Source organism: Mesitornis unicolor, unplaced genomic scaffold (genome assembly GCF_000695765.1).
Source record: "Mesitornis unicolor isolate BGI_N332 unplaced genomic scaffold, ASM69576v1 scaffold7649, whole genome shotgun sequence".
Taxonomy (NCBI): domain Eukaryota; kingdom Metazoa; phylum Chordata; class Aves; order Mesitornithiformes; family Mesitornithidae; genus Mesitornis; species Mesitornis unicolor.
Window position 1 is genome coordinate 4,871 of NW_010209164.1, and position 14,291 is coordinate 19,161.

Here is a 14,291-nt window from a genome sequence, read left to right on the forward strand (position 1 = left end):
GTACATAAACAGAACTTGATTTGTCAAACTGTCCTTTGAAAATCCTCTTTGGCTTTATAATTAAAATCTGAATATTGGTTTTGTATCACTTTATAGTTTTGATATCATAGGCTTTGCAGCTTAGTAGTGGTTGCACAGGCTGGTCCCTTAAGAGTGAAGGATTTCAGTGGTGATTTAGCAGGCTTATATCTCATCTATTTTGTGTATTTTCCAGGAAAGTTAAAGGCAATTTATTTATACAGCCAGATTTAATTATTTATGATCTTGGCTTTTTTGATCCTGAAGGCCAGACCTTGACAGCAACTGGACGGTAATAAGAGAGCAGATTCAGATGGAATCCATGGTCCTCAAGGGACTTCTCCCAAATACCAAATATCAGTTTGCCGTCCGAGCAGCAAACTCCTATGGATCCAGCCCCGCCAGTGCACCGAGCGACATCATCCGAACGTTCAGTGAGTAGAACCACCTTTTTGTAATTAAAGCTATATAAAAATAAAGTATATTTGTAAATAAAGTGTATCTGGAGGGCTGCTCGTGGAAAGAAATGCTCTCCAAGCACAGGCTCCCCCAGGCTGACACCTCTCTGTCCTGTCCTTGGAGCTTGCAGCATCCTGTGAAAGTCAAGCCACAAGCAAAGATTTTAAGAACTCCAGACAGAGTTTTCTGGTGTTTCATGGTGTTTCTCTGCTTTGGAGGTCATTGCTAGATACGTTTGGATCGCTAGTTACTGACTTTTGTGTTGGCTTTATGCAGAACTGATAAGTGAATATCACGTGAAGAAATGAACAAGACAAATCTATTCCGTCTTTTTATTCTGGTGTTTTGTTTTGTTTTTTTAACTGAACTTTATATATAACATTTATAATTTAAACAATTTGGAAAGACCAAAGCACATCTATACGGTTTTCTGAGGAGTAAGTCTCTTAAACTATTAAGTGCAATCATGAAAATAATGACATAAACAAGTAAGCATCCATTTTTGATCAGAAGCTGCATAACAAAAATAGTAGGTGAAAATGCATTAAAATGTACTTGAGTAATTACAGCTTATTAACAATTATATTCACATTTGTGTAGCGTTATAGGCTGCGCACACTGCTATACAGGGTAGGTCCTGCACACGTCTCCTGATGGCTTTCCTCAGGATATGATCCTCTGTCAGTGCTAGTGTCTCTATGGGCTGACTTTGAGGTGCTGTTGCTCCTCATCACCCCCCAAGTCATATCTTCCCAATTGAATCCCAATTGAGCTGACACAGAGCATGTTAGGAATTGTACGAATCACATGTCTTGCACAGCAAAAAACCCCATGTCACACAGAGAGTTGATTCAGGAAGCAGAGCCAAGGCTGGCAGGGTACAGGGACTAACAGAGCTATGTTCTTAATATGCCAAACTTTTTATTGTGTTTTTAAGGTTTCAGTACTTCTAATTTCCAGTTTTGAGGGCATTTATAGGAGACAGAATATCACTCAAGAAAATGCCTGAATGTAATTTTAGCAGATTAATGAACCGTAAAAAAGAGTAAGAAAATGGACATTTTTTTGCTTATCTCACCTGCACGCTCAATTGCAAATCATCTTTAATTAACTGGTAGAAAATGAGCGGCTGATATTCAGGTAGGACTGTAAGCTCTGCAAGAAGAATTTGTATTCTGCAGAAATGTGGACCACATCCTTAGTGATCCACCAATTTAACCTGCTAAGGATTTATCTCTAAATTGCTTTACTATATTGGAATCCCTTGTTTTCATGGAAGCTTCCATTTTTTTTACCTCTCTGTTGTAAATTTGATCCCTTGAACACTTTTCAGGAAGTCTGTTATGGCTGCTAAACTTGTAATTTTAACTTCTGAAGCAAATGTTTGTGAAAACCACGATGATGTAGTGTGCTCTGGGGTTCCTGGCATCTGGATCCTCAAGGGTCAGTTCCTGCTGCCTCAGGCATGTTTGTATGCTCCTCAGTATCCTATTTGCCTCTGGATGTAAGTGGCTGCATTCTTTGGTCAGAAAAGATAAAGTATTTAGCTCTGTTAATAAGGGTGGAGTAGTCTTCATGCTGCACTTATTCCTGTGGTATTCTAGGAAAGGCACTTTGCCTGTGGAAACCTCCTGTTCTCCAGAGATCTGTCGAGATGGCTCTGAAACATGTGTTTTTGTCGGTAAAGCTTGGACTCAAATTCACACCTGGTGTACATAAACCCTGATTTCTGAAGAGGTTCACAAGGGGTGTGAGCTTGACTCGGTGTCTGGATCAGATCTGAAAAGTGAATGTGCTACGCATGTTGCACTGCTTTCTGAATAGGCAAAACCTTTGTGCCAGTCCATGGTGAGTACATGGGTGCCACTGTGACTGAGATGGTGGTCTCCCTGCACCAAGAGGCTGGCAGTGCTTGGGGCAGACCCTCATGATTGCAGAGCTGCAGCCTGAGACTGTGTCATGTCCATGGTGTGCTCCAGCCCCCACCAGGTCTCTTGTACTTCAGGCTGCTTCGGCAAACTGTGGGTCATTTGGCAAATGAAAACATGGTTCCTTTGCTAGTCTGCTCTTAGCTTCCAGGGTGGATTTTGCAAATGGGCTTAAATACTGCATATAGCCACTATCCATGGAAGCCTGTATTATCTTGTGAATAGCTGTCTTCATAACAACCAGCTTTTTGGAGAGCAAGGAATGGTGTTCAAAGGCAGCAAAGGATGCATGCCTTTAGAAGTAAGTTCTGTGGCTGTCTGGAAGCAGGAGTGTAACTGAGTATAGCGGCTCTCACTTGACTTCAGTGGTGATGTCTGTGTAAGAAACTAGTTTGATGTTAACCAGATACACAAGTACATTGTGCATTAGTAGAAAAGCTAAACTTTTGTTGTGAAAAAAAAATAATCTTGATTAAAGCCATGCATAGCCTGAACATTTATTTTTCCACAAAACAGTAAAAAACCCTAAAGAGTGATATAAACTGTTGACAAGTTTAATGTAACAAAAAATGCATGCTAAGCTTAAGGGCAACCAAGTAAAACTTACCCCTAGTTCACATTTTGTATCTGCAGGCACCTTCCCCCTTCCAGTAGCCAGAAAGCCAATGATTACCTTCTTTGTCCCAGTTAATCACTCACTTCGGTGTCTCAGGTATTCAGTGGGTGTGGGGTCTCCTAGGTCATGCAGCTTTCAGCTGTCACTGCAGGAGGACATGTGCCTCCTGTGGCTCTCTCTACACCTCAGTCCTCTGAGGATGTCCCAGGTACCGTAATACATCCCAGATGGCACCAGATGCCTCTCAGAGTGCCAGCAGATAACTCTTGGTCACCTGTGGTCGCTGGAAGGGTACCAGGCAGTTGGCATGTCTGAAAATGATGCACCTTTACTTTTTGAGATGCGCATTGTAGGAATTTCTGCCTTCATTACTAAAATAGTACCTCCTCCCATGTAAACAGTGAAACGTGCCACAGAGCCTTGGTGTTATTTTCTGGGCGCCTGTATATTCCTCAGAAATAGCTGAAATATCTTAGGAAGCTGGCAGAAGTCTGTACAATGTCAGGCTTCTTTGCATTACACTTAGTCCACGTAGTGCTGACACTAACGTCCCTAGTGTGTTTGGATTTTTTAAAATTTGTGGCTTTATGCTTGTATATGCTGGATTTTTATGCTTGTTTTGGAGTAATTAATGCCTTTCTGATGCTTATTTTAACTGAAGAGTAAAGAGTCTTTCACAGCTCTCCTAGGCAGGACTGAGACAGATATGAGTCCTGCAGACACTGAGTCTACACTATTTGGGGATATCTTCTGATGGGGTTTATCCTGAGTCTTACATGTAACCCTCTCATTTTGGTTCTAAAAGGTGGAGTGCTTTTCAGTGCTCTTGACTGCATTGTTTCAGGTCAGCATAGAAACAGTTGTCTTTTTTTGCTCAAATGTTCCTCTGAAGGTTTGCTGACTGTCACCCAATGTGACAGACCTCCCAAGGTCTGTGCAAGTAAAACATGTGGCCTTGATTATAAGCATTTACCCCTTTACCTAGTAAAAAATGCATGCTTGGTTTATGTTACATTGCTCCATTTTCAGAGAGGAAAGAGAGGGCAAGTTTCCCCAAGGGTTCTCATTTATTTGTGATTTGGTTTCATTTTTTCAGGAAAAAAATTTGGTTTCTTTTTTATTTGGTTTCATTTTCATTGCAGGAAATGATGCAATAAATCAATTATTGTTGCCTTTCTTAATTACGGATGCAGATTGCAGGTATTTCATTTATATGGTGGTTGTTTTTTTCTATATAAAATTTTTCAATGTGTCATGAAAAATTTACTTGGAAAAAATAAGACTTCACATATCAAGTTCAGTAACAACAGAATAAACTGTCCCAAAGAATCAAACAAACAAAGTGTCATCACCTGCATCGCTTAAATACCCTTCATCTGCTGGGGAAACAGATGGGGTTTGCACTGAGGCTGGTAGGTCACCAGCCTTGGGCTTTGCCAGACCAACAGAGGAAGCATCTTCTGTTAAAAACACCTTCCTGCTTGTCTCCACAGCAAATGTGACAGAAGTGGCTGCTTAATCTGGGTACATCCCTTCCTCTGGTCCTGGCTCTCACTGCCAGGCTCACACAGAGGAAGATGTTGGCACTGGTGCGGAAATATTCTGCATGGTGCTTGGCTGTGTCTGCTGGGGCTCAGGCACAGGAAAAGAGCAGTCCCTTGGGCCCAAACCTTGGTGTAAATGACGGTGATGTGCCTTGGAGATAGCAAATGGAGAAGGTTTTGCACATAACTGTTTCCCACAGATCTCCAAAGGCTTTACAAAGGCAGTGTTCTTATTTGTACAGACAGGGACAAAAAGCAAGAGACAGGCCAAGCAATATGCAGTGCCTCACTGTGAGTCACTGACAAGAATAAAACTCAGATTAAAATGTCCCTGACGTATTTTGAATTTAAACCTTCTACATGCAGGCAGTTTGTTAACACTTCCATTCAGTCTGCCTTTGTTGCACTGCCCAGTGATCTACCTTCTACATTCTCCTGTGTCTCCTGATCAGTGTGCTGGTGGCCATCTAATCGGCAAAACAAAAGTTTGTGCGAGTTTCCGTTTGTTTTGAGAAAGATTTCTTTCATATAACTTAATCCCTGATTATTTGAAAAGAAGTTGTTTAAAGTTCATGACCCCCCACAAGTTTTCCAATTAATTATAAAACAGGATTATAGGACCTGGTAAAGGGTCTTAAACAGGCTTCATCTCCTTGTACGCTGGAACACTGAATTAATGAAATATAGCACACTTAGAATCTATATAGTCATTGTTTTGGTATTTGCAGAGTATCACTTTGCTTATTTGTCCCTGATTTGCCACCCATTATGAGATGAGCTCTCTACTGAGGCTATACAGTGCTCTTAAGAGATAGGCTCATGTAGGGGTTTATCTACAAAAAGTTGTGTTAGCTTCTCTGCTTTCTGCTATTTTGCAGTTTGGTTCCATCAAGTCACACGTGGGTATTGTGTCACATCCAGTGAGCAAACACCAAATGTAAGGCACCAAGGCAACTGAGAAGCCAGTGAGTCCCATCATTTGTGTGTGTACTCACTGGTATAAATTCAGCACAGTTAGAAGAGAGTGCATCTCCATGTCATCATCACTTCCAGGTTCATTGCATTAACAGAACTGCTCACACATCAGCAGGCAGAGTGCTGAAAACTCAGATGGAGCCAGGGGGAGCAAAAGCAGAAATTTGGGGCCATATTAGAGACTTGCCAATATTAGGACACCTTCCAAAGTTATACATTTCTTGGTGATGCCAAACTTACGTCCTGAAGGTCTTTAAAGAAAGGCTTTAAATCAGTCTTCCCTAGCAGCCACTTTAGCCATAAAATTGTTGCTCTCTCCGGGGTCTAAATGTGATACCAGTTCAATAAAGTGAGTCACTGTGTGGTTTAAAATAGTGGGTATGTTTCATCTCCCAAGGTCTTCTGTTAGTAAAGTGTGGAACATTTTGGTCTGCCAGATGAAAGAAGGGGAACTGTTGTCTGGGGAACTGCCTGTTCATCTTAAGTTACCAGGTCTCACTGCATAGTGGTGGTTACTGATGTAGTTCAGGGATAACTCCACCCAAATCAGGAGAGTTACACTTCTGTAGAACTGGCATCGCATTAGTATAATATCTGTACACGTAAGCAAGTGTGCATATCTCAATGTGAATTTGAGATGTAACATTTTCCTACATGTGAATATGAAGATACTTCATTCTCTGTGTTCCTTCATTCCTGCCATTATTGAATCTGAGTCCCATTAAGCCAATAGAAAGTTTGCTTGGGAAGAGAAAAAATGTGGCAGAATATGGATTACAATGGATTTTTATTTTATAGCTTGTGACCTCTAAATTAGAAAATGAAGTTTGTGTATCACAGCTTGTGTGAATACAGATTAGATTGTTTTTCCTGTCACATGACTGTGATTTTTCTTTCCTTTTTCCAGCTTAGCTTTATGACTTCTATTACTCTTAGGTAAATCACAGTTTCATGTATTAGAAGAACTGAATTAGTTCTGAAATAGTTTCAGATACACAGTATAAAGGCAATAAATAATAATATAGGCCTGACTTAAATCAACAGTATTCCAGTGAACTGAAGATTGCTGCATCTGCAGGGAGCTGAGTTAGTGGTGGGCTCTGCTTCATTTGTATGATTTCTGCAAGTCACATTTTATAATGTTTATGTTTGAGGTTTTGCACAGTGAAATTCATTTGTAGAAATGCATGTCTTATAAAGTCACACTTTCCAAAGAAGATTCTGATGCAGCGATGGATGGAAGAGGTCAACCTTGCAGTTTGACTAAATGGTGGTTATAGGTCCCTTTCAACAGAAATGTGCTGTGCTGTGCTGTGCTCTGCTGTGCTGTGCTGTGCTGTGCTGTGCTGTGCTATGCTATGCTATGCTATGCTATTCTTCCTACCTGGAGTAAAATTGTCCTATGATGGTGACTATGCAAGTGAGTACTAGGAGTAAGAGGTTTTGCCCACATTTTGATAGTAGCTACTGTTTTCCATAGTGGAAACTGGGACCAGTTTATAAATGCGCAGTCTCTTTCTCCAGTAGTAATCATTTGGCTGCACATTCATAGTCGCCAGCAGAAATAATCTGGATGTTGTTTGTCCACTTGGCCTCATCTCATTGCTAGTCATGAAATGATGAGTTCTCTGCCTAGCTCAGTTGGTAGAACTCTGTGCAGAATAGTTCTGTTTAATACAAAATTAAGTTTTATTATTTACAGGTTATTAGGTATACATGTTAGAGTAGAAAGGTTTATACACATTGACTCCAGGCCTAGCATCTTGTTTTGGTTGCAAATGTGTATGCCTCATTACCTCTACTCACTTGCCTCTGATTTTTCTGTATGCTGATGCAGCATGTAAAGCCCATTGATAAGTGCCACCCACGAAGTGTATGGTGGGCAGCCAATTAGCCAGCCAGGGCATGTGTCTGTATCTGGTACACATATGCTTGATTTCATAACTGTCTGCGAGGATTTCTGGGTTGCAGTCACAACAAAGAAGACAGACTACAATAACATTTAGACAAGTGCTCTCCTGCCTGAATCAGGTCAGTGAGATATTTTTCCTTTATTCTCCACCAAGGTAGAGATGGCTGACCCCAGTTAGACTGGCTCTAATGGCCTGAAGGCCCAGAGTGCTCCCCTTGAAAGTCTGCTGAGCCTCCTTAGCTTTCACTGAATCCTTGGGGTTGTTCAGTGGTGGTAGCGAAGCTCTCAATACCATCAAGTGGCATTTTCTGGCTTTTCAGGTCTCCTTTTCGCAGACAGCCACCACCCAGCAAGTCTTTGGGTCTCTGCTTGTTGCAGTGTGATGGACCTGCTAACTTACGAGAAAATATGGGCAACTTGTGGCTGCTAAAATAAATAAGCACACATGGTCAGCCTGTAAAGAGCCTTTGTAAAGCCAGGATTACCTATGCTGTTTTTAAGTGACTGCAAAATACGTGATGGAAAATGCAAATGTATGCAGTCTGTTGTTTTAATGATTATTGAATGTTTGTCTGTTCTTAGCCTTACTGAAATGGCAAGTCATGATAGTGATGCGATTGCCTGTATTTTCTTTCTTCTTGATGTCTGGTAAATTTTAATAGCTAAACAATGTAAACTATAGTTTATGGAGAATTTGCTATGTAAAGCGCAGAAAAGCACAGGTATTTCTGGAAGTACCCTCTTTCTGTTTAAACTGGCTATTCTCAGCCTGGAGTCCTTCACAGTGCAGTTCAGCTCTTCAGGGAGAGGCAGAAGCAAATTGGGCACATGAAAAAAGCATGATGCTTCTGCATGCTTCTTTTTTTCAAGGTGCTAAATTGTGTTTTAAAAAATAGTCTAAAAATACATTTAGGGTGCTAATTTCAGGAGCATTGGAGCCAGTGGAGGCAGATAAAATCCTAGGCAGAGCGTGCCAGAAAAGCCCGACCTAGATGCATCTCTTTTGCTGTTCCAGTTATCTGGTGGCCAGTAGGGTAGATGCAGAACTGTGTATTTATAAAATGGAAAAGTTTTATCTAAAAACAATACAGTTATTAAAACGTTGTCCACCCTGAAAATGTTCAGAGCCATTCTCCTGGAAGAATGATGGATAAAAGTCAGTTTGCAGTGGGAGAAGTGGCTTCACCTGCTTGGTTTGGGAATCACAATAGGTGACTAAATGAAGGTCTTCACTTTGGTTTAAGTTGTGTGTGTATGTCACTTGGACAGTGTCTCTCATCTTCAGGCTGACACTTGCATTGTTTGTACAATGATGAACATTAGGATGAACATTAACACCACTTCAGATTTCACTTTGGCGAACCTGGGGATGGTAGGATATGAGTGTGAAAAGAGCAAAAAGATATGTGAACTGATTATGCCAGTTGTGTCTTTCTAGGCTCAGAGGAGTTAGGAAGTGGAAGCTATGGACATCGTTATATCACAGACACAGTGACTGGTGACGATGATGGATTTGATATTGATGACTCAGACTATGACATTTACATAGAAGAGGTAAATTTCAAGGTTCCACTTTGGCATTTCTATTTGTTTTATAGTCTCAATACAGATCTTGTGTCTGATCTTGTCAGGAAGTTTAATATCGGATGTTATAGGTTCAGATATAAAAATGTGTTTGTTTCTTTTTCTTTGGTGAGGATGAATTTATTACCTCACACCTGTATCTTGGAAGGTATTAACTCCATTTCGACATAGCATTTTAGGTTTTACAGAAATTGTATTTGTTTATTTCTTTACAGCTCAGACCACTTCCTGCTATCAAAGGGGGCAACAGAAAATTTCTGGTCGAAACTAAGGTCACACCAGGGTCTAGTTCCAGGCTCCTGTCACGGGTTCTTACCACCACTTCTGAACCTACTACTTCCACTCCCACCACCACACGGCCCTCAACCACAGCAAGGGCGACTACAGCGCGGGCAGGGCGGAGGGGCGGCGTGTCTTCTGCAACACGCCTCTTTGATCTCTCCTGCGATGAGGCCATCTGCTCTGCAGACAGCTTTTGTGTCAACGACTACGACCGGGGTGGCTCGCGCTGCCACTGCAACTTGGGAAAAGGAGGAGAGACGTGTGCAGAAGGTGGGTTTCCGCGTGCACACTGCTGCTGGCTTCTCTTTGTCTGGGGCAAGGAACGGCTTCATGACGAGCCAACCAAAGTGCGCTTTAGAAATAGTCAGCTGGGCTTAATGAATCCCTAAGGACAGCAGCAGCTTCCACATCCCAGTTCAGGCATCAGCTCCTTTGCTTCTCTTTCCTCAGCTAGGTGTGAAGAAGTTATTCTTTAATGAAATTGAATGCAGACCTTCTGTGAAGTTGCACACAGGAGGTTCGTACTCCTTTCCCCACCAAGGAGTGGCAGGGTGATGGAGCTGGGTATGTTGGTGGGCACCAGGCTTGACAGGGTCCAGCCATGTCATCCACAGCTTCCAGCAGGGACATTCAGCCCCTCTTTGACCCCAAGCCCTGAACTGCTCGCATTTCCAGCATGGTCCATTGGACGATGCCAATTCTACAGCAGGGATGTGTGACAGAGCCTCTCTTGTAAAACCATCTCCAGAGGAGGCTTTCCCCATGGTCTGCAGGACAGAAGTGCTGGAGTGGTAGCCCTAGCACTTGTGTCAGGCAGTCTGGGACAAGGGAGGCACAACTGCCCCCCCTCCAAAAAGAGCTTAGAAAGTATGCCCTGAAGCCTGGGCCAATGGGAGGAGGTGTGGTGTGGTTGTCCCAGCCAGGACTTGCCACATGTCCTCTTGCCTCCCTGCAGCACAGCTGAGGCAGGAACTTACTGAACCAAAGGAGGCTGCCCTGCTTCTCCTTCCCTTGCCACTTTTCTGTCCTCTCCCTCTGCAGACCTAACCTCTCCAATTTGCTGGGTCTGATATTGAGCTGATCAGTTGGTGAGTCAGTCCAGCTGACTTACCAGGCCATAAGCAAGTCACTTTCTTTTTCCCTCTTGGAATTATTTTTCTTCTGGGTTGGTGGCCAGGGGGTCAGATGAATGCCAGAGCTCCTGCAAAGAAGTCTCCCATTGCTTGTAGTGGTACTGTCCCACCAGCTGAGAAAGAGCTGATCCATCCTTCTTCATGCTGATCTGATCTGCCAAGGTCCTGCCACACAGCATAACATTGGGGACACGCAGTTCTTCTGCAGGCTCATGTTAGACGTTTGTGATGCACAGTGTCATGCATCGGGGACATAGACACTGAGCGTGTTTGATCTTCTCCTCCCTGTGCTGGAGCTCTATACATATGTATGTGTTTGTATACAACTTGTAGAGCGGGTTTGTTAATGTCAGTCCAAACCCATCATTTTTCACAAGGGAGTGTGCTATTCCTTGGTAGGCAGTAACATCATGTACCAGTATTCCCTTGTACTGAATTTCTCCAAAGCAGCCAGTACTGTTAAATAGTAAATTAATCTGAATGAAAACAGACTTTTCTTTGCAATCAACAGCTGCATGGTTCTCTGGCCCAGTCAGTTCTGCTTGTGATCAGGGCATGAGTTAGTTGCTGTCTGCTGCGGTTGGGTTCAAGTTTATACCACCGATCTTCTTCACCTCAGCCTAAAATGTATGCCTTGCTAACAAAAAAAGCTCACAGAGCTGTATCCAGATCCAAATACGCAAGAAAAACCCACTAAGTATTCAGATAGCAAAAAGGAGTAGGACCCTTCATCCTTCCTTCCTCATTAGACTTAGATCCACTGCAAAAATAGGAATTCAGGCCTGTAACTGTCTGTCATCAGTAATGCTTAGGAAAATGAGCTTCAAAGGCAGCAGTAAGACATGGCTCTGATTTTCTGTTTTGAAGCCGGGATGGACCATAAGACACAAAGGATAAGGATTGATAATGCCAGCTGACAGAAACAGTGTGTAGAGCCACTGTTGCAGCCGGATATGGAGAGATGCCTGCAGGGACTCTCTTCTCTCCATCACTCCCTGTAGCTTCTGCCCTGAGCTGACTCGAGGGAAGTGCTGGAAACTGCTGTGCTCTGCGAGCCATCCAAGGATTCTGCAGATGCTGGGCACAGCAGCCATGGAGCAGCAGTGACTAATGTGGCGTAGAGGGTGGCCATATTTCCAGCACGTGTTTTTATAATACTGCAAAACAGAAGATTACTTTGTTATCTCTGTGTGTAATGAATTCTTAAAATGAGGTAAAGTTGATGGGTTCTGTCTCCTGTAACGAGGATGAAAATCTTGAGAAATATCCACAAAAGCCAGTGATTAAACTGTTGAACAGTGTTTGGTCCTCAATATCTTGTTCCTTTCCAAGTTCATGAGGTTCTTGGGAATAAAGAAATTAGTTTTGAAGGGTGGTGGAAGGACAAGACAAAAGGTTAGTTGATTGTTGACTGCTGCTGACCAATAGCTGTCTCTGGAGGAACTCTGCTTTTCATTTTTACCTGGTGTTATCTAGGGCTAAATGTGTATATCAATTTTTATATATGGGAGAAAACTGGTAAATAACATGCTTCTGCCTTTGCTTTTCAGATATTATTATCCAGTATCCTCAGTTCTCTGGCTACTCATACATCACCTTTGAACCACTGAAAAACTCTTACCAGACATTTCAAATTACCCTTGAATTCAGGGTAAGTTTAAGCAATTTGAAGGTCACACAGGAGCTTTAAATTTTATTTGCTTATTTTATATTTTATTTGCTGTGGACAACAGAACAATAACTTAAGCTTCAGTATAGCTTATAATGTAATTGTGATAGACCTGTGCATAGCCTTCATCTCTAAAGATCTGGCTTCACCTTCAATGAGCGTAAATGGAGTTGGTAAACTGAGCTAAAGTGTCTGCATCCATTATTGGTAGGCAGTACAGGATTTAATCCTTGGGACTAGTAATGCTGGCATTGCAGACTAGCAGCAGTGTCTGTTGTCAAGGTTATAGCCATGCATATGAGCTACAGGCTGAAGTACATCTGGAATTTTTGTGAATGACAGTTTTGAAGTGGCATGCAGTATCTTTGCATATAAGAAACTGTGATCTTGTTGTACCAAGCAAAAGACTGCTCTATATCCAGAGTTCCTCTCCTACCGTGCAGGATTTAAGTAGACATTATTTTCCACCTCTGAAGTTTGGGACACCGGCTGCATGCAAGATACTAGACTACTTAAGCTACAGGTCTGAAGTGATGGGGTACATCCCACCATGACTTGTGTCAGTGCTGTTGGTGTATTATGGGCAGAACTGGTACAAGAGTGGCTGAGCTCTCAGATGCACCCCTGCTCCCAGTAAGGCAGATTTGCTGTCCTCACAGCCTGGATACAAGACTGTCACTGGAGCAGCAGCAGTCTGCTGCCTCACGGGGTGATCTAACACTCCTCTGGCAATTCGTCAGCTTAAAATGCAGGATGCCTGTGAAAAGCCACTGTGTCAGCTGCTATGCACATATGGAGAAATCCTGTTGTTCAGCTTGAGGAGGGTCAGGCTCATTAGATATGTGAAGCAGAGTATGTATATTCATATGCACTTTGTCTGATGTGTCTACGCTTCACAGGCTTGCTAGGACAGCCTGCTAGACTTTGTGCTCAGCGGTCTCATATGGGACATAACTGACAGTCTTTCATGCTTTCAGGCGTGTTTTTAGGTCTGACAGTATTGTACTGTAAATAGAAGAGATGTTCTAAATGTTGTCTAGGATTTTCTAATGCAGGATTCAAAGTTCATCAACCAAGTTAAAAACACAATCTAAAAATGCTGTCCTTCTTCTTGAGAAAAGCCCTCCAGCGCTGCTTGCATTTATCTGTTACTATGACTGATTTTTCATGTTGATGCTATGATTGCAGGCTGAATCAGAAGATGGTCTGCTGCTATACTGTGGAGAAAATGAACACGGCCGTGGTGATTTTATGTCACTGGCTATCATCCGACGTAGCATCCAGTTCAGGTAAAACCTCCACCCTAAATTTGCTGTAGAGAGAAAGGTTCATTGTTGCCTCCTGGGACTGCTGTATGTGATGAATATCTGCTGTGTCTGACTCCTGCCCTGTGCACAGTGTTACTTCATTCAACAGTTCTTCAATATTTTTTTTCTCTCATCCTTCTTTAATGTGTGGACATGTGCTCTGTTGAACTCTTTTTACTCAGACCCTGATGTAAAGGCAAAATGATCAGTTTTCTTCAAGGCAAATTAGTCTGGAACTCATTGCTATGCTATCAGAAATGCCTGTGAGCTACTGCATTTGCTAAGCTTATGCTATATTGAGCTGTGCATAGTCAATATTTTTGTTTCACAGCAAAAGGTTCTGCAGATAACATCACAAAATTAAGGATTTAATGACAGCAAGAGGCTGGAAACTTCATCTTATATAACTTCTTTAGATGAGAGTTACAGGTTTTTTAAATGAAGATGGAGGGGGTTTCTTGCAGTCCAATAAATATGGAGCATGTGAAAGAGTATCTCAAGGATCTTCTTACTTGGGAGGGTGAGCCCTTTGAAAATGGGGAGTAACTAAGTGGGTGATGTGCCTTAGTTGTGTTTCTGCACTGAAAGCAGTCAAAGAAAATGGCACGTTTTGTGCACATTTGGCCCCACAGAGACGCTCCTGGAGGTCTCCTTGTCAATCAGTACTGAACTTCATTTGGAATTGCGGAGTTACCAATGTAGCACTGCCTGTCACCAAAGAGCTGGAAAAATCCCAAGAGAAATTACAGTGATAGCAGGAACTCAGATTGTAATACCCTGCATCTTGAAACAGTTTCAGCACTTGGCAAGCTTTGCAATGTATTGGTATGACCAGAGAATGCAAAATCTTCTCCATGGGAGAAA

General features: G+C 42.3%; 1 protein-coding gene across 1 annotated transcript in view; it reads left to right on the forward strand.

Annotated features, from left to right (window-relative positions):
* Positions 1-285: 285 nt before the first annotated feature.
* EGFLAM (EGF-like, fibronectin type III and laminin G domains) overlaps positions 286-14,291 on the forward strand; it is a gene marked incomplete at its 5' end in the record, with an annotated part of 41,099 nt that continues 27,093 nt past the window's right edge. The window contains 5 exons of the mRNA XM_010192778.1: positions 286-452; positions 8,891-9,006; positions 9,252-9,588; positions 12,002-12,102; positions 13,309-13,409. Of these exons, the coding sequence (XP_010191080.1) occupies positions 286-452; positions 8,891-9,006; positions 9,252-9,588; positions 12,002-12,102; positions 13,309-13,409 (822 nt within the window). The remainder of the gene's footprint in view (positions 453-8,890; positions 9,007-9,251; positions 9,589-12,001; positions 12,103-13,308; positions 13,410-14,291) is intronic.